Source organism: Equus quagga, chromosome 1 (genome assembly GCF_021613505.1).
Source record: "Equus quagga isolate Etosha38 chromosome 1, UCLA_HA_Equagga_1.0, whole genome shotgun sequence".
Lineage (NCBI taxonomy): Eukaryota > Metazoa > Chordata > Mammalia > Perissodactyla > Equidae > Equus > Equus quagga.
Window position 1 is genome coordinate 40,305,280 of NC_060267.1, and position 18,553 is coordinate 40,323,832.

General features: G+C 36.9%; 1 protein-coding gene across 10 annotated transcripts in view; it reads right to left on the reverse strand.

Annotated features, from left to right (window-relative positions):
• Positions 1-18,553, reverse strand: part of PIK3C2G (phosphatidylinositol-4-phosphate 3-kinase catalytic subunit type 2 gamma) — a 363,044-nt gene that overhangs the window by 259,872 nt on the left and 84,619 nt on the right. For 7 of the 10 annotated variants that reach the window (XM_046638270.1, XM_046638261.1, XM_046638263.1 and 4 more), the window contains 3 exons: positions 18,215-18,285; positions 9,474-9,537; positions 1,568-1,627 (listed from right to left, as the gene is read on the reverse strand). In XM_046638270.1, the coding sequence (XP_046494226.1) occupies positions 1,568-1,627; positions 9,474-9,537; positions 18,215-18,285 (195 nt within the window). The remainder of the gene's footprint in view (positions 1-1,567; positions 1,628-9,473; positions 9,538-18,214; positions 18,286-18,553) is intronic. The other 3 variants (XM_046638297.1, XM_046638295.1, XM_046638281.1) reach the window with 1 other exon arrangement.

The window sequence follows — 18,553 nt, forward strand, 5'->3', positions numbered from 1 at the left end:
AGCCTTCAGATAGTCAAAATGCAATGGGATTCTAACTCTAGCAATGGTTGGACCGAGAAAACAGACACTCTACACACACATACACACACAAACACACACACACACTCACACACACAGGCATGCTCATATAAATGAACTACAAGACAAAATGTAAATACACAGTTTAGCCCTAGACAAAGATAAGATATATCTCCAGGTGACAGAAATTTTAAAGAGGGAACTTCGAGCCTGAGCAGTAGCTTGAACAATACGTGTCAATGGCCAAGGGGAAATATCAGACTAGATCTAGGCCTAAGGGCTTAGAGATTGGTGTTTACTGCTCACAGTGGGACAAGTGCTGAAATTTTAGGCCTAAACCAGTTGGTGGAAGTAGGGGAAGGGCTGGAGCTGGTTAGAGATCCCTGAAAAAACGTGACACTGGATGGATTGTTACCTGCAAAAGGGGGGAGAAGAAAAGCAATGCCTACTGACCAAGGGAACTTTTGAGGAAGCCTCTTTACCCAGGGGCTTTGAGTGAAGAAAATGGTTACTTGAGAAACTGTGTCCTGTGGGGCTGTGGAGTATTAATGTATACTACCCATAGCAGGAATTTATGCTAAAAATTGTGCCAGAGTATTGTGACTATTTTGGACCCATGCAGAAGCAAATGCAAAATTGCTGTATAGAAACACTTTTCTAACCAAAAACTATGGAGCTTCCCCTAAATAAACAAACATGTGCATGCACCAACACCCTGGTAGAGGGGTAATAATCAGCCTAAAATTATTTACAAATCCAATGATGACGTGGTCCACTGTATGAGATACTCTGCAGACACAAAACACGATAAGATTAGCCCTTGATTTCAAGAGATATTAAACCTAGATTTAGGCATTGTTTTCATGGAGGTGATACTTGGTCAAGAATTTGGATATGATTGTCCAGAGAGAGAATGTAGATAAAGAAAAATTGGAAGTTGAGTGTCTAACATTTCAGAGCATCTAGTATTTAGATGCTGGAGGAGAAAGTTTGGGTCACAGATGGAGCACACAGGGTGCTGAGACATAAGCCATAAGACAACAGTTTAATGGACATAAAATAAAGGTAGTTGATGGTACTAGGGAATTTTAGATTGGAAAAAAAGAAGAAAAAGAAAACATGATAACCATTTTCAAGTATTTGATGTCTTTTCAAGTGAAAAGGAGATTAGATTTACTGTAAGTAGCTTTAGAATGATGAATTAGAACAAATGGTTGCAAAGTTAAAGACATTCACTTTGGCTCAATATTAGGAAAATCATTGGAAAAATTATTTGTTCAAAAATTGGGTAGGCTCTCCTGTCGAGAGTTCCTCTACGTTACAGGTATGCTTTGCAAGCAATCAGGAATGCTTAGAAATTTTTGCATTACATAGGAGTTTGGATTAGACTACTTACAAATTCTTTCTATGACTCTTCAGGTTAATGAAAACTGTTAATAATGCTGAGATGTTATTTTATGTGCTGGATTCCAAGCTTATTTTAGGAAATATTTGATGTAACATAGACCCTGAAGGAGCAGCATTCTAACACTTTAGATGTTAAGCATACCTTAAAAGTATTTTGAACATTGGAGAAGATTGGTGACAAACTTTTTGCCTCTGCATCTTTCTGGAAAACAAAACAAAACAAAAACAGCATAAAGTTCCCTCCCCTCTTTCATTTAGCCCTGATGGAAACCAAAGTAATATGTGTTTAAACAGCCATGAAACAGCTTGCCATTTTGCAGATTTTATATAAACCTTAATGAATTTCTGTTTATATTTATATCCTGAAAATTATCAAATTCAGTTAATGAGGTTGGAGACAAATTGAGAATTTAGAATTATTTTCATTCCAGGTTCAGTAGTTATTGCTACTATAAATTGTCCCTTAAAGATGAAAAATAGTCTTTGGAGTTCTATTTCAGCTTAAAATATAGAACTTCGGTCCAACAGTAACAATGAAAAAAGGCAGATAATATTACAAAACTCACAATTTTTTCTGATCCCATTAGAAATTTGGGGTCACAAGGTGACCAAGTATACTGAATTCCAAAGAGTGTTCGGCCCTCCAAGGAGAGGTGGGGCACACAAAGTCTTTGATCTTCAGCAGAGCACAGGAGAAAGAGGCGGCCACTACACAAGAGGGTAAGAATAAATCAGCTAAAATTTTACCAAATTTTTAAAGCCCAGGTGTGAGCTGGCATGTCAGCTTAGAAGATCTGGGAGTCCAAGATCTTGGGAGATCCTCTAGGGAGAGTTTACAATCATGTGCAAGCTCTCTTCCATGGACACCTACCAGTCATTCAGGGGGAATATTGAAGGCATTGCGGGAAACTGAAGGTCCATTCAGTGGTGCGGTATGTAGTAGATGATTGGCTATTTCTGGGAAATAGGTCCGAAGCTCTGCCTATTTCTGCGGAGCATTCTCTCATGAGAATCAAAAGCCTTAAGCTGCTGGTTAATGGTACTAGGAAAGTGATGGTACTAGGCGGGGGCAGAGCCCTCTGTCACCCTGGTCCCAGGCAAAAAAATCTCCTGCTTTTGAGGGAGAGGGAGAGAAAGCAAGACAGTCTGCTTCAGGGGGGGAGGTAGACGTAGCTCAAGATCTTTTGCTGGTGAGGGAAAACTAGAAGCAAACCCCTTTTGCTCCTGGGGAGGGGGCAGGAGACCCTGTTTTGAGTGTAGTATCCTACATGGATACCACTCAGAGGTTGGGTACCACTGGGAGTAGGGGCAGAAAACTCTCTCCTGTACAAAACTAACTGCAGATATAACACATAGTTTGGCTGCCATGTAGGGGAGCAGGAATTCTGAGAAAGTTCCCATTTTGAGACTTAAGAACACAGTCTGCCCAAGGCTGTGTTCCGTTACAACACAGAACTCACTTTACTACAAAAATTAGTTTATTTTGAATAATAAGCAAGAGCAGGGTAGTGCTGGGGGAGAGACAAAAGTGTTGAAACAGACTGTCTCTGTGGCATAGGCAAGCAAGGACACTGAGGAAAAAAGCTCTGGTACCACAGGCCCCACGTAAGTACAGGTAATAGTAGCTAACTACCGGAGTAATTTGAAGCCTGAAGTTCCCTGACAATAGCGATAGCAACAACAAAACACAAATAAAGCTCAAATCCTGTCTATGTTGTATCAACCCTACATACTCATAGGATAACAGAAGAGCATTGCTCATTTCCAGATATGAATACAATTTACCTCAGTCTCTACTATTGTCCTCCACATCATGTTTAGCATTCAATCAAACATTAGGATCCATACAAAAAAAGCAAGATACAACAACCCATTGTCAGTAGAAGAAACAACAAAACTAAAGAAATGACCCAGATGTTAGAACAATCTAACAAGAACTTTAAAATAGCTATGATTAACATGTTACTGGCACTAGTGGAAAATGTGGACAACATGCATGAAAAGATGAGGAATTTTAGCAGAGAGATGGAAACTTTATAAAAGAGTCAAATGGAAATGATAGAAATATAAAAATGTATATGATATTAGAGATGAAGAATTCTTTCAATGGACTCATCAGCAGATTGAACACAGCTAAGGAAAGTATCGATGAAATTGAAGATAGGTCAAGAGAAATTCTCTTAGTTGATACACAAAGGGAAAGAACAACGGAGAGAAAAACCAGAACACAAGAGCTAAGAGCTGTCAGACAAAGCCATATGTTCAATTGGAGTTCTGGAAAGATAAGAGTGAGGCAGAGAGATATTTAAAGAGATAATGGCCAACATATCAAAATTTGTGGGATGCCACTAAAATTTAGAGGGAAATTTGTGGCTTTAACATTGAATAGTTCTATGTCAATTAAAAGAAACTGAATTTATAGTTGAAATCCTTCCCAAAAGGAAAACTCCCAAGAGCTGATTTCATGGGTGAATTTTATCAGACATTTAAGGAAGAAATAAAACAATCTACTCAGATTCTTTCAGAATACAGAATGGGAGGGAATGCTTCTCCACTTATTTTATAAGGCCAGCATTAATTCAACACCAAAATCAAAGCACAAGATTACAAGAAAATAAAAATATAGACTGATGTCTCCCATAAATATAAAAGCAAATATCCTTTGAAAATATATGCTAATTGATCCCAGAAATATTTGGAAAGGGTTCTAAATCCTCACAAAGTGTGGTTTATCCCAATAACGCAAAGATATTTTTAAAAATTTGAAAAGAATAAATGAGAAAAACCATATGCCCATCTGTATAGATACAGAAAAAGTATTTGACAAAATTCCTCACCCATCCATGATATAAACTCTTAGCAAACTAGGAATAGAAGGAAACTTCATCAACCTACTAACGGGCAACTAACTTCATAGCATACTACATAATTCCAAATAACGTCATACTCAAAGGTGAAAATGTAACTTTCTCCTTAAGATTAATAACAAGGCAAGGATTCTGTTCTTATCATTTCTAGTAAAATTCCACTGGAGATCAAGGCAAAAGAAATCCATACTGAGATAAAGTAAGTCTGGTTGCATGATTCTAGGGTGGGAGGGATTAACTGCAGAGAAACACTTGGGCATTTTTTGATGTAATGGAGATATTTTATATCTTGATTTCTGTGGCGGTTACATATGTATATGCATTTACAAAACTAGTCAAACTATACAGTTAACATGAGTGTGTTTTATTTTATATAAATTAAACTTTGATAAAGTTAATTTAACAAATAAGACATCATAATGAAAGTGAAAAGACAAGCCACCAACATCCGAAGCTATTTACAATACACATAACCAAAGGAAGAGCCAAATACATTAATAACTCCCAAAAGTCTATTTGAAAAAGATCAATGTAGAAAAATGAACAAATATTTGAATATGGAAATTATAAAAGATGACAGTTTGATATTACATTTAAAAGGAGTAAGGAATCATGAATTTATTAGTAGTCATGGAAATGAAAATTAAAACTGAAATAAGCTGTCATTACATAAACTCACATAGGCAAAAATTTTAAAAGTTGGACAATACCACACAGGTGAAAATATGGAGCAATGGGGACTCTCATATATTGTGAAATGCGTACAACTCTATTAGAAAAGTGTTTGGTGATATCATGTAAGTCTATGACCCTATAGGTATATACCCTAGAAAACCCTTGATATTAGCTCAAATGTACTTCAACAGTACAATAGATAAATAAGTTGATGTTCACTCATCTAATTGAGTACTATACAGCAATGAAAATAAACAAATCAAATCCACATGGAACAAGGTGTATAAACCTCAAAAAAAATATTGAGTGAAAGATACATGGCTCAAAAAGTACATACCATTTTATTCCATTTACGTAGACATTAAAAAGGAAAGCTAAACCCTATATTGCCTTTGGATACTTTGGTGGTGTGAAATAGTAAAGAAAAGCTATGAAATGCTTTCACCAAAGGATACCTCTCATGTAGAGGAGAAAAGATATGAAATGCCACATGGGCAGATCCTATGACACTAGCAATATTTTGTTCCCAAACTTATTGTTTAATGAGTGCCTGCTCTATTTTTTATTATTTCATTTGTATATATATTATTACATGTTCTTCTTTATTATCTAATTCACTGCACAAATCCCAAATAAACTGTTCTTTTATTTTTTATATCGATCATGTTATTCCTTTGAAAAAACTCTTCAATGATTTCTATCTCACTAGGTATACAAATTATGTTGGCTGGTAATTATCTTCCTTATTGAAGATCTACTTTCACTTTTTAAGTTTTTCTTCTTCTTCAAGTCTAGAGTGTTCTATACATAATAGATTTCACTTTTACTAGTTCCAGTATGCCCTTTGTTTCTGTTAAGGTAGGTTCCAATTTTGCAATTGTGTTTTATTTTCCTTGTGACCTGACTTTATCTCCTTGACTTCTCCTTTGTGACCTTTCAACTGGTCCTTGTTACCTATTCATTTTATTCTATTTTCTTCCTATGAATTTTTGCTCCTTTCCTACCTCTTCTTGTATTCTATTGTGAATGCCAATAAGTTTTGTGACATTTTTCTTCTGGATGCTATACAGTCCCCTACTTTAGTAATAGTGTTAAAAATAGTAACACTAATAGAAACAAAATAACACTTGTACTTATCTTTTCTTGAACACTTTTTATCTTCCAGTCACTATATTATATTAAGCACCATTTCACTAATTTTTAAAAATATCTTTATATCATATTTTATTATCTTCACTCTAGTGATGAATAATATGAACTCTAGGAAGGTTGAATAAAAATTTCTATAGTGGCAGAGGGTTGGCATATATATCTATCTGACTTTGGAATCTTTGCTCCTAAATTCTATCCTAACTGCCACTCTAAGTTATGTTTGAAATTGAACTTCTGGAAATCCAACAATAGATCTGCTTGTTACTAAGAGAGCTTCAGTTCTAAAAAAGCTAAATGTATAAGATCCCCATAAGCTCCCTTTCTTTCTACTTATATATGGAATTTTTAGCCTCACCTAAAGGCTGAATACATTTGGATTTTGGTCTTGTGGAGGGGAAAGTGTGAGACAAGTATTATTCTGCCTTCCTCATTGAGTGGCTTAAACCTGAATAATAGAAATGCCACACTCTTCTGATTATCTAGTTGGTATAGTCTGAGTCATGGGCTAGATGGTAAATGGTTTGGAGATTTTTAGTTATTTTCAGACCAGGTGGATGTTTCATGAAGTCAAACCACGTTTTGAAGCATGAATAGATTTTTCTCAATCCAGATCCATCTAGTTTATAATTAGTTCACCCGTCACTAGATTCTAGTGTAAGTTTGTCATCAGTAGCAGGGATAGCTAACTTTCTCTAAAGGTCCTAGTCAGCATTTTAATAAAAATTTTGGAGACAGTGCATTAGAGGCTGCTAGGAAGAAGCAACTTTGAATCAGAATTTGAGTCTTTCACCTATATTGACATCTGGTTTTACACTGAATTGCTCTCTCTATATAGCACTCTGTGTACATTATTTATGTGAATATGCTGTCTCTCCGAGGTGATCAGCAACTTCAGAGCATGGTTCTGACTTCTGTGTCTCCTGATTCCAGTGACTAAATAGTTCAGTAACTTGCATTAAGTAATACCTTAGGGGAAAATTCTTTCTCTTTCTTCTATTCTTAATTTCTCTGAAATGTTAGCAATGAATATAGAATATAGAATGAATACAGAAAGTATTCCTTACCTTTCAGGGTATTAGTGGAATAGAACAGATGGAAAAAATGCCTAAGGAAATTACTTACAAAACTAGCCTTTTAACAAACATAATTGTTAGGATGCCCAAAGTACAAAAGTTATGTCTAAAATATGGTAAATAACAATTGCTGAGGAAAGAAAATATTTGAAGATTAAATTATCCATATTATTCAATAATATTCATGTCATATTTATTCAGCTTGCTTCTTTGTTATTTTTTCAAATGATGTAATAATCCAAGTTCGGGAAATATAAAAAATCATTATTTTTCAAATTGATACTGTTCTCAAATAAAGCAGAGGGTCTATACTTGATGTAACGCTGTTTAATGTACTCGCCAAACAGAAAGCGCAAAATTGCAAATTGATAATATCATAGTCTGTCCTCACTTCTCAGATATTGACTATTGATGCTTCATGCTTCATTTAAAAAGCTCATTGTTTTGGATGGAGTTCATGTGGAAAATCACAGACAGTGTGGCCTATTGATAAAATAATTCAAATGTGGGTGGTGATAACTATTTTCCAGTGCTAATGTAAGGACAGTATTTCTTTGATGTTTTGCCAACTTTTAAGTCATATTGAAAAAATTTACAATAGTCAATGGTTCTTTCAAAATAAATATATTAGAGGCTTCATATATGAATAATATGACCAAACTTCTGTATTTGGAAATTAAGAACCATTATAGATTCTCAACAATTCGCATGTGTGTGTGTATAAAAAGACATCTGTAATACATGAGCAGTACTGAGACATTTAGATAATTAAAATTCATCTATAAGTAAGTTATAACCTCAAATTATAATCTACATCAAGAGACATAAATGATCTAGAAATGACGTCTTAATGTGCCCAGAGCACCTGGTAAATTTCAAATTCTACATTAGAAAGAACAACTATCACAAAGGTAAAGAATCAAGCTGAAAGAACTACTAATTATGACACTTTCATGAGACTTAAAACAAAGCAATTGTGAATTCCTTTCACATTCCACATATTAAACTTCCAGGTTCAAGCCAGGCTCAAGAAAGAAAAATGGAATTAGAGTGAGAAAGGATTACACTTTGGGAAGAAATATGAGTCATGTATTTGTCATCACCATGTCTTGAGATATTTATGTGGAATTCATGTATGAGTTTGGTATCTACATCAAGAAATATAATTTATTATTGTCAGAACCCTTTACTGAACATTAATATTAGGAATAGTTACTTAAGATCTGTGTTCTTTTATATATATCAGGAGTCAATTGTGTAATGGAAAAAGAAGTCCTCATTCATTTTACAAACATTCTCTACTTATACAATTTCCTGTAATCATATGATGTATTACCTGTGAAAGACTATCCCTTGCCTGGAAGAACAAGCTGTGAGAAATGATCTGCTTAATGGTTACCACACTTGGGTGCCCAATAGGTGACTAAATCTCAGTAGTCTTAGACTGAATCCATCATTTTCCCCTGCCAAGCTAGCTTCTCCTATCTTCACTGTTTTATTTAACTGATGTCTCCATGCAGTCAGTCAGCAGCTAGGAGTCTGGAGATATTTTAGACATCCTCTTCCTTTGTTGCTCACAGTCTTTCACCAAATCATGTAAATTGCACATTTTCACCTGTTATGAATCTGTCCCCTCCTAAGAATCCCTAATAATAGAACTTTTGTCCATGTCCTCCTCATCTCTTTGGACTAATGAAATGCTCCTCTCATCATCTGTCTGTCATTCTACTGCCCTGCATAATGGCTCCATGTCATCATCTGGTAAATTAGAAAATCATTGAATTGTCCATAAAATGTCCTTAAGATCCCACGTAACGTGGCCCCTGTTTGCCCCTTTCATTTGGTCTCTTTCCAGGCTTCCACCTTGAACCTGAATTGTAGCCAGTCCAAATTTCATACAGGTTCCTAATCACATCATGCTGTTTCCTAGCTGCTTCTGATCACGTTTTACTTCACTGAAAGTTATCTCTACTCCCCACCTTCTTTCACCACGCCCCTTCTTTGTCTGGCATACTCATTTTTTAACATTCAGATGAAATAAGTAGAATTGGTAACTCTTTTTTCTGTGTCCTGCGTACACACAGGTCTTTCATGGTACCTATGACACTTTACTGCACACACCTATTTATTTGTCTGTTTTGCTGTGATAGAATGAAAGCCCCTCAAATGTAGACCCTCTGTATTATTCACCTTTATATCTTCAGAAACTTGCAAAGTTTTAGAAAGTAGATGCTTAATAACTGCTTAGCAAATTGATAGATGAAGTAACAAAAGTTAATACCTGGGTTTTCAATAGATACTTCAAATGGGAGTCATACTTTTTGATTACCGTTGAGAGGCACTGTCTGGAAAGAAAAAAAAAAACTTTGTTTAAAATTAGGTGGGAAAAAGAAAATGTGTTATCTTTAGCAGATTTCTCACAACTTCTGCTTTGTCCATGGCTCTATAGCAGGCATGGTTTAAAAAGGATTACTGTTGACATATGTTTAAAAGTCATTTCAGATGGGTGCCTTATAAAGTTCATATAACTTGATGACAACAAATATATTTGAAAACTTTAGAACGCCAAATAAATCCATGATAAATTAACCAAACCTCTCAAACTGTTCATTATATCAAACTATTCTCTGTCTTTTTTTTTTTTTTTCTTTTTGAGGAAGATTATCCCTGAGCTAACATCTGCCGCCAATCCTCCTCTTTTTGCTGAGGAAGACTGACCCTGAGCTGACATCCGTGTCCATCTTCCTTTACGTTATATGTAGGACTTTTGCCACAGCATGGCTTGACAAGCGGCGCATAGGTTTGCACCCAGGATCTGAACCAGTGCACCCCGGGCTGCTGAAGCAGAACATGTGAACTTAACTGCTGCACCACCAGGCCAGCCCCATATCAAACTATTCTTAATTCAAAATGTAAGTTGTAGAGGGATTCATAAGCAGATAATAACAAATACTAACACCAAGAAATGTTAAATATGCAAAATCTTGTAAAGAATTGCTTTCAGAATTAACGACATATATTTGTTATAGATGGGGTTTACATCTTTGACACCAAACCTCTACGTTTTTCTTTCCTAAGTTTCTCTTACTGATCCAGCTTTATCTGTGCTTGGGCAGAATAGATATGAGTTGAGCAGAGAGTCTTCTGGCTTCACTGTTTCAAAATTATTTTCCTAAACATTATGCACTTTCCCTTCCTGTTTGTCCTGAAAACTCCTGAATTGAATTGAATAACGAATCATACAACACAAAAACACAGTGTTACAAACATGCCAACATATTTCACAGTAGCTGCTTTCTCCTCCTTTATTAGGTCATCACTTTAGTTGGATTCCATGTAACAGTTCAAAGACAAAATGCATGGAATACGTAAAAGTCAATGGGAGTGTAGGAAAAGCATAGCAAAAGATTTTAGACTGGGAGAGTTTTTATGTAAAACCTGATTCTAAAACTAAAAAGGCTCCCAAGAATAAACCTGCTGCAGTACCTTGCTATTAGGTATTGTATCTATTTATAGAAAAATTCCTAGAAATGATGAAGGTATGTGATTTGCCCAACTTCTAAGAGATAGCTGAGTTAGGGAAGAGGGAGAGTGAAGTCAAAGCTCCTGCCATCTAGTGCTTGATCTTTTAATGATACCATAAAGTGGTCTGAGGAGGGCTGGCAGAGTAGCATTGTATTTCAAAAAGCAAAGTCCTGAGGGTCACCAAGATGGCAAAGTAGGAGATCTCAGCTTTTGTCCCCGACAAAGATCAACAACTTAGACAGCTATCCACAAACAAAAATAGCACTGAGAGAGCTTAGGTATCCACCTAAGAAATTTCAGCAATACCTTGAAACAAAAAACCTGAGAATAACTGCACAAAAAGGGAAGGGAGAACGGCTTCATTTTGCCTACGTTATTCCCTCCCCTTGGCGGGCACTGCTCAGTACTAAGAGGGAAATTTACAGCTAGAAAGAGTTCTCCTTACTAGGAAAGGGAGAGTGGGGTGAGTGACCAGCTCCCCCAGCATTTTGGGACACCATGCAAAGGACCTGCATTGGTTTCACCCCACCCAGAGACCAGCAAGGCTGAGATGTGTACAAAGACAGCTAGGAACAAGGAAGAGGGACATGGGCTACCAATATCAGCCACACAGTGGGAGTTACCATGGTTCCCAGTGACCTGCTCTGCAGAGGACCCCAGTAGCTTTCACTACTGAAGAAACCAACAATCAACACAGCCATTGCAGACTCCCTGCAGGTCTCATCGGTTTTTTTCTCCACGGGTATTCATGTTTGCAAATGGCAGCTGCTTGAATCTCTCTTCACTTCCTCCTCCCACCCCCAACCCCTGCCAGAGCCTGAGATCCACACCTGCAGCCAATCTAGGCCTCTGTGACTGCGCTAGTGCAAGATGCAAGCCTAGCCCTCATGGCAGGCTTCCACCGCTAGCCTCTCCAAAGTGTATCTGCATGCTATTAGCCTGACATCCATCACCAGCCTCCACTGCCATGTACATATCTATGGGGAGATCTGGCAGCTACAGAAGTGCACGCTGACAGCTATGGCCTCTACAGCTGTGTGTGGGCCCAGATTCAGCCCTAGCTCCTGTCACTAGCCTGCACCACAGGGCTCACCTGCAACTAACCCACAGGCTTTGCACCTTCATGCCCTGGGCCTAATTCCTATCACTGGCCTCCATTGCCATGCACATGCCCATGGGGAGAAACTACAACCACAGGAGTGCACGCCAACAGCCAGATCTCCCGCAGCTGCTTGTGGGCTCAGCTCCAGCCCTGTTTCCTGTCACTGGTCTGCCCTGTTGGGCTTGCTTGTAAATAGCTCCTCGAGCTGTGCACCTGCTCCTCACTGGCCTGACTCCCATAACAGCCTCCACTGCTGTGCGCACAACCAAGGCAAGATCCTGCAACCACAGGAGTACATGCTGACAACCAGGACCCCCACAGCTGCCAGTGTACCTGTAGTTAGTCCTAGTCCTTGCTGATGGCCCTCTACCCCCACTGTGTGTGTGTCTGCAGCCAGCCCCTGCCACTACACAGGCATCTGCAGCTGGCCTCCACAGCTACATGTGCATACCACTATCTCTGCAAACAACTACTGCTTGCCCTGGTCCCTAGCTGCTGGACCTAGAGACATTGAAGGATGAAAACAGCCCTTGCAGCCACTGCAGCACTTGCTAAGGACCCATCACAGTTATTGATGCTGTGGACTCCAGCAGCCTGAGCAGGGACATCATGCCCCCAGATCTGGAGGTATCATAACACCCTCCACTTGGTGACCTGCACTGCCAGACCTAGGGTTGTTGCATGCTCCAGCTAGCCCATACCTACAGCTTCTTTCCATAATGAGGTTAGCCTATAGAATCTGGAAGAGGTAGTTATTTCTGCCTATGCACAGACACACAAGGCTACAGGGATCATGAGGAATCAGGGAAATATGACACCACCAATGGAACATGGTAAACTTCTAGCAACTGACCCCAAAGTAATGAAAATACACGAATTGCTTGACAAAAAATTCAAAATAATTTTTCTAAAGATGCTCAAAGAACTACAAGAGAACACAGAAAAACAATTTAATGAAATCAGGAAAACAATTCAAGAACAAAATGAGAAGCTCAACAAAGAGAAAACAAAAAAGAACAAAACAAATTTTGGAGCTAAAGAACGCAACGGCTGAACTAAAGAATTTGATAGAGAGCTTCAACAGAAGACTGAACCAAACAAAAGAAAGAATCACTAAACTCAAAAACAAGTTATTTAAAATTACCCAATCAGAGGAGCAAAAAGAAAAAAGAATGAAAAGGAATGAAGAAAGCCTATGGGACTTATGGGACATTATTAAGAGAAACAATTTATGCATTGTTGGAGTCCCAGGAGAAGAGAGTAAGAAAGGAGCAGAAAGCTTATTTAAAGAAATAATGGCTCAGAGCTTCCCAAATGTGGAGAGTAATTTGGAAATCCAAGTTCATGAAGTAATAAATCACTGCATAATTTCAATTCAAAATTATGTTCTCCAAGACATATTATAATAAAACTGTCTAAAATCAAAGACAAAGAGAGAATTTTAAAAGCAGCAAGAGAGAAAAAATTGTCTCATAAAAGTGAACCACCATAAGTCTATCAGCAGACTTCTTAGCAGAAACCCTACAGACTAGGAAAGAGAAGGATAATATATTTAAGGTGCTGAAAGAAAAAAACCTGCCTACCAAGAGTACTTTACTCAGCAAATACTTCAGAAATGAAGGAGAGATAAAATCTTTCTCAAATAAACAAAAACTGAGAGAATTCTTCACCACTAGACCTGCCTTAAAAGACATGCTGAAAGGAGTTGTTCAAGCTGAAATGAAAAGATGCTAATTAGTAAGAAGAAAACATGAAAATATGCAACACACTGGTAAAGGTAAGTAAATAGTCATATTCAGAATACTCTAATACTGTAATATGGTGGTGTGTTAACCACTTAACTTTAGTATAAAGATTAAAGGAAAAAAGTATTAAAAATAACTGTAGCTGCAATAATTTGCTAATGGTCACACAATGTAAAGAGGTGTAGGGTCTGGCCTGGTGGCATAGGGGTTAAGTTTGTGGGCTCTGCTTTGGTGGCCTGAAGTTTGCAGGTTCGGATCCCAGGCATGCACCTAGCACAACTCATCAAGGCATGCTGTGGTTGCATTCCACATAAAGTACAGGAAGATTGGCACAGATGTTAGCTCAGTGACAGTCTTCCTCAAGCAAAAAAGAGGAGGCAGATTGACAACAGATCTTAGCTCAGGGCCAATATTCCTCACAAAAAAAGGATATGTAAATTCTGACATCAAAACTGAATATGTGGGGGGAAAGAGTAAAAGAGTAGAGTTTCTCTATGCAAATAAGATTATCAGCATAAAATATACTGTTATATCTATGAGATGTTTTAAGTAAGCCCCAGAGTAACCAAAAAACAAAAACCTTTAGTAGATACTCAAAAGATAAAGAGAAGGGAATCGAAGTATACCACTATGGAAAATCATTAATTCACAAAGGAAGACAGTGAGAGAGGAAAAAAAGCAATAAAGTAACTATAAAACAGCCATAAAACAATTAACAGGATAGCAAAAGTAAGCCCTTAGCTATCAATAATTACATTAAATGTAAACGGATTAAATTTTCCAGTCAAAAGGCAAAGAGTGGCTGAATGGATGAAAAACCAAGACCCAACTATATACTGCCTACAAGAGACTCACTTCAGCTTCAAGAACACACATAGGTTCAAAGTGAAGGGATGGAAAAAGATAATCCATGAATATGGAAACCAAAAGAGAGCAGAGGTAGCAAGACTTACATTTCACAAAATATTCTTTAGGTCAAAAGCTGTTACAAGAGACAAAGAAGGATTGAAAGAGACTACTATAAGCCAAAAAACTGGACGAGCTAGAAGAAATGGATAAATTCCTAGAAACATACAACCTAACAAGATTTAATCGGGAAGAAATAGAAAATCTGAATAGACCATAACAAATAAGGAAATTGGATCAGTAATCAAAAACCTCCCAACAAAAAGAAGTCCAGGAACAGATGGCTTCATGGGTGAATTCTACCAAACATTTAAAGAATTAATGCCAATTTTTCTCACACACTTCCAAAAATTTGAAGAAGAGAGAACATTCCTAAACTCATTATATGAGGCCAGAATGACCCTGATACCAAAGCCAGATGATACTATAAGAAAAGAACACTACAGGCCAGTATCTGTGATGATTATAGATGCAAAAATTCTCAACAAAATACTTGAAAACCAAATTCAACAGCACAATAAAAGGATCATACACCATGACTAAGAGGACTTTATCCCTGGAATATAAGGATGGTTCAACATACGTGAATCAATAAATATGATACACTACATTAATGCAATGAAAGACAAAAATCATATGATCTCAATAAATGCAGAAAAAGCATCTGAAAAAATTAAACTTTCTTTCACTGTAAAACCTCTCAACAAATTGGATACAGAAGGAACATACCTCAATATAATAAAGGCCATATACGACCCTTACGTGCATCATACTCAATGGTAAGAGGCTGAAAGCTCTTACTCTAAGATCAGGAACAAGACAATGGTGCCAACACCCACCACTCCTATTCAACATAGTACTAGAAGTCCTAGCAATGATAATTAGCCAAGAAATGAAATGAAAGGTACCCAGATTGGAAAGGAAGAAGTAAAATTGGTATGATCTTGTATATAGGAAATCCTAAAGACTCTACCAAAATACTATTAAAACTAATAAACAAATTCAGCAAAATTTCAGGATACAAGATCAATATACAAAAATCAATTGCATTTCTATACATTAACAATGAATGATATGAAAATTAAAGAAAAATTCTAACGTCATTTTTCACAGAAGTAAAAAAGCCAATCCTAAAATTAATATGGTACCACAAAAGACCCAGAATAGCAAAGCAATCTTGAGAAAGAACAAAACTGGAGGGATCACATTTCCTGATTTCAAACTATATTATCAAGCTTCAGTAATCAAAACATTATGATACTGGTATAAAAACAGACACAGACCAATGGCACAAAATTGAGAGCCCAGAAATAAATCTACACATATATAGTCAAATAATATTTGACAAAGGAGCCAAGAATACTCAATGGGGAAAGGTAGTCTCTTCAATAAATAGTGTTGGCTTAATTATATTTTCTCATGCAGAAGAATGAAATTGGGCCCCCATCTTAAACCAGTCACAAAAATTAACTCAAAATGGATTAAGGACTTACACATAAGACCTGAAACAGATGTGGAAACAACCTAAGTATTCACCAGTGGACAAATGGATAAAGAAAATGTGGTATATATATACAAAGGAATGCTATTCAGCTATAAAAAAGAAGGAAATCTTCTTATTTGCAACAACACTGATGGACCTTGAGGGCATTATGCTAAATAAGTGAAATAAGTCAGACAGAGAAAGACAAATACCATATCATCTCATTTGTAAGTGGAATCTAAAAACATAGAACTCATAGAAGCAGAGAACAGATTGGTGGTTGCCAGGGGCTGAGAAGTAGGGGGAAATGGGGTGATGTTGGTCAAAGGATACAAACTTTCAGTGATAAGAGAAATAAGCTCCAGGGATCTAAGGTACAGCATGTTGACTGTAGTTAACATGATGGATTGTATACTTGAAAGTTCTATGAGAGGAGAGCTTTAATGTTCTCACCATAGCAACAACAAAATGGTAATTATGTGACTGAAGGATGTGTTAACTAACCTTTTTGTGGTTAACATTTTGCAATATGTATATATATCAAATCATCACATTGTACGCCTTAAACTTACACAATGTTATATATCAATTATGTCTCAATAAACCTGGGGGAAAAGAGGAAACAAAACAAAATCTACAATGGTCTTTATGAAGCTGAAAATGTACCTGTGCTAGATAACATTTGAGAAAGATAAGGGTGGGGGTAGAATACAATTGAAGTGGAATAACCACTGATTAAGAGTTAGATGCTTGTTTTCAGCCATGGCTGTGGTGTTAACTATTTGTGCAATGCTTGACGTCTTTTTAAGCTTCTCTTCAGTTTCCTTACCAGAGGAGAAGCAGCACTGGGAGCTGGAGTTTCCCTAGATTGTAGCCCACTGCCCTGGGATTGGAGGCAAGGGGTGGGGCCTTAGGTTCCGAGGTTTCTCTGTCCCTGCCAGGGCCCCGCTGCTCCTTTGCCCTGATTTAACCCTGTGGACACCTGTCCTGCACAGTGGTGAAGGACACCAGACTTCTGTGAGGGGGCAGGCAATGGCGGGGTGAGAGACAGTTCTTTGTCTTCTAGGGATTTTCCACTTTTTAAAGAATTTGTCAGACTTTATGTCTCTACAATTTTTTGGATGAATTTATTTTGGAACAAGGAAACTACAGTCTTTGTTTATATGTCATTTTGATGCGAACCTATACTTGATCCATGTAATTAGCTATAAAATGAAACTTTGGGTTAGGTTATATTGAAAGTCCTCTCTAGTCCTACCTATTCTATGATTTTATGGTGTGAGTATTTTTGAGGAAAAAAAAGGAGGCACACGTGCAAAGAAACAATAATTTAATAAAGAATATGGCCTTTGCAAATTTCAGACAGATCTGATTTCAGTCCTGCCACTAATGAACTGAGTGGCATAGGCAAGTCATTAAACCTTCCAGAGCTGCTGATTCCAGCTACTCCTTGATCCTGGAGTAAGACAATATGTATTATCACAGGATTATAGGGAGAAGTAGATGAGATAATGTATGCAAAATGCATAAGAACTCAATGAAGTGATAGCCATTATTAATAGTCAGTAAAAACAATTTTAACTCATATTTGTATATCAGGCTTTGCTTTAGGGATTTGTGATAAATACCTCCCACACCCCATTCTTTTGCTCATTCAGCTCAAAACAACTTTAATTTCAGATAAACCCATACTTTAGCATTGATATCTTCTCCCAGGTTAACTTCTTGATAGGTCTATTCTTTCAAATAATGCATGCATCCATTTAGATATCAGAATCAATTAGGATATGTTCATTTGCTGTCACCTGAGTTTTCTAATTTGAATTCACACTCCTCTTTTTATGATGTAACAATTATTATCAGGGAGTTCCAGAAAGGAATTTAAAGTGGGAGATGGTGACTTTCAAAGTATGGAAATTCAGTTATACAAAGAGCTTAGTGACACGCACGCTCAAATTCACAAAGTGAATGAGAAAAAAAAAATCCTTGAAAATGTGATAACCAGTAGCAGAGATATTTTTAAATGAATGTTAGATTATGCTGGAAGGTGTTAGTTAGCAACTCTTCAAAAATATCTGAATAGCTGTGAAGAAGAGATAATTATTAACAGAATTTGCCAAAGGAAGGTATCTAGTAAAAGTACAATAGCTTCCATAGTACTAGCGAAAGGACAGTTTTTACAATCAACTGAAAAATATTGTGATTTGGGACTTGAGAACTCAATCAGAAAGTACTCTTAGAACAGAAATAAAATGTCTTACCTGGATATTTTCCAAATATGCATAAATTCTAGAAGTTGGTTCAGATAAAACTGACTGTGGTCATCTTCATGCTGTAGACAGCAGAATATATTAATATTTATAGAGTGAATAGGAATGAGTACCAGATAAAAATAGGTCTGTAACTTCCTGCTGTCATTTTATTCACCTCTTTTGATAACCCTCATTCATCATTTTAATACTTTGTTTTAAAGATCTTACAAGAATCTCCTTAACCATATAAGCATTCTTTTCAAAAGTAAAACAGAAAGATGAACTTGAGGGTAAACGTCAAGGACAGTTGAAAAACATCCTCACATCACCAAGGTCAAACAGTAATTT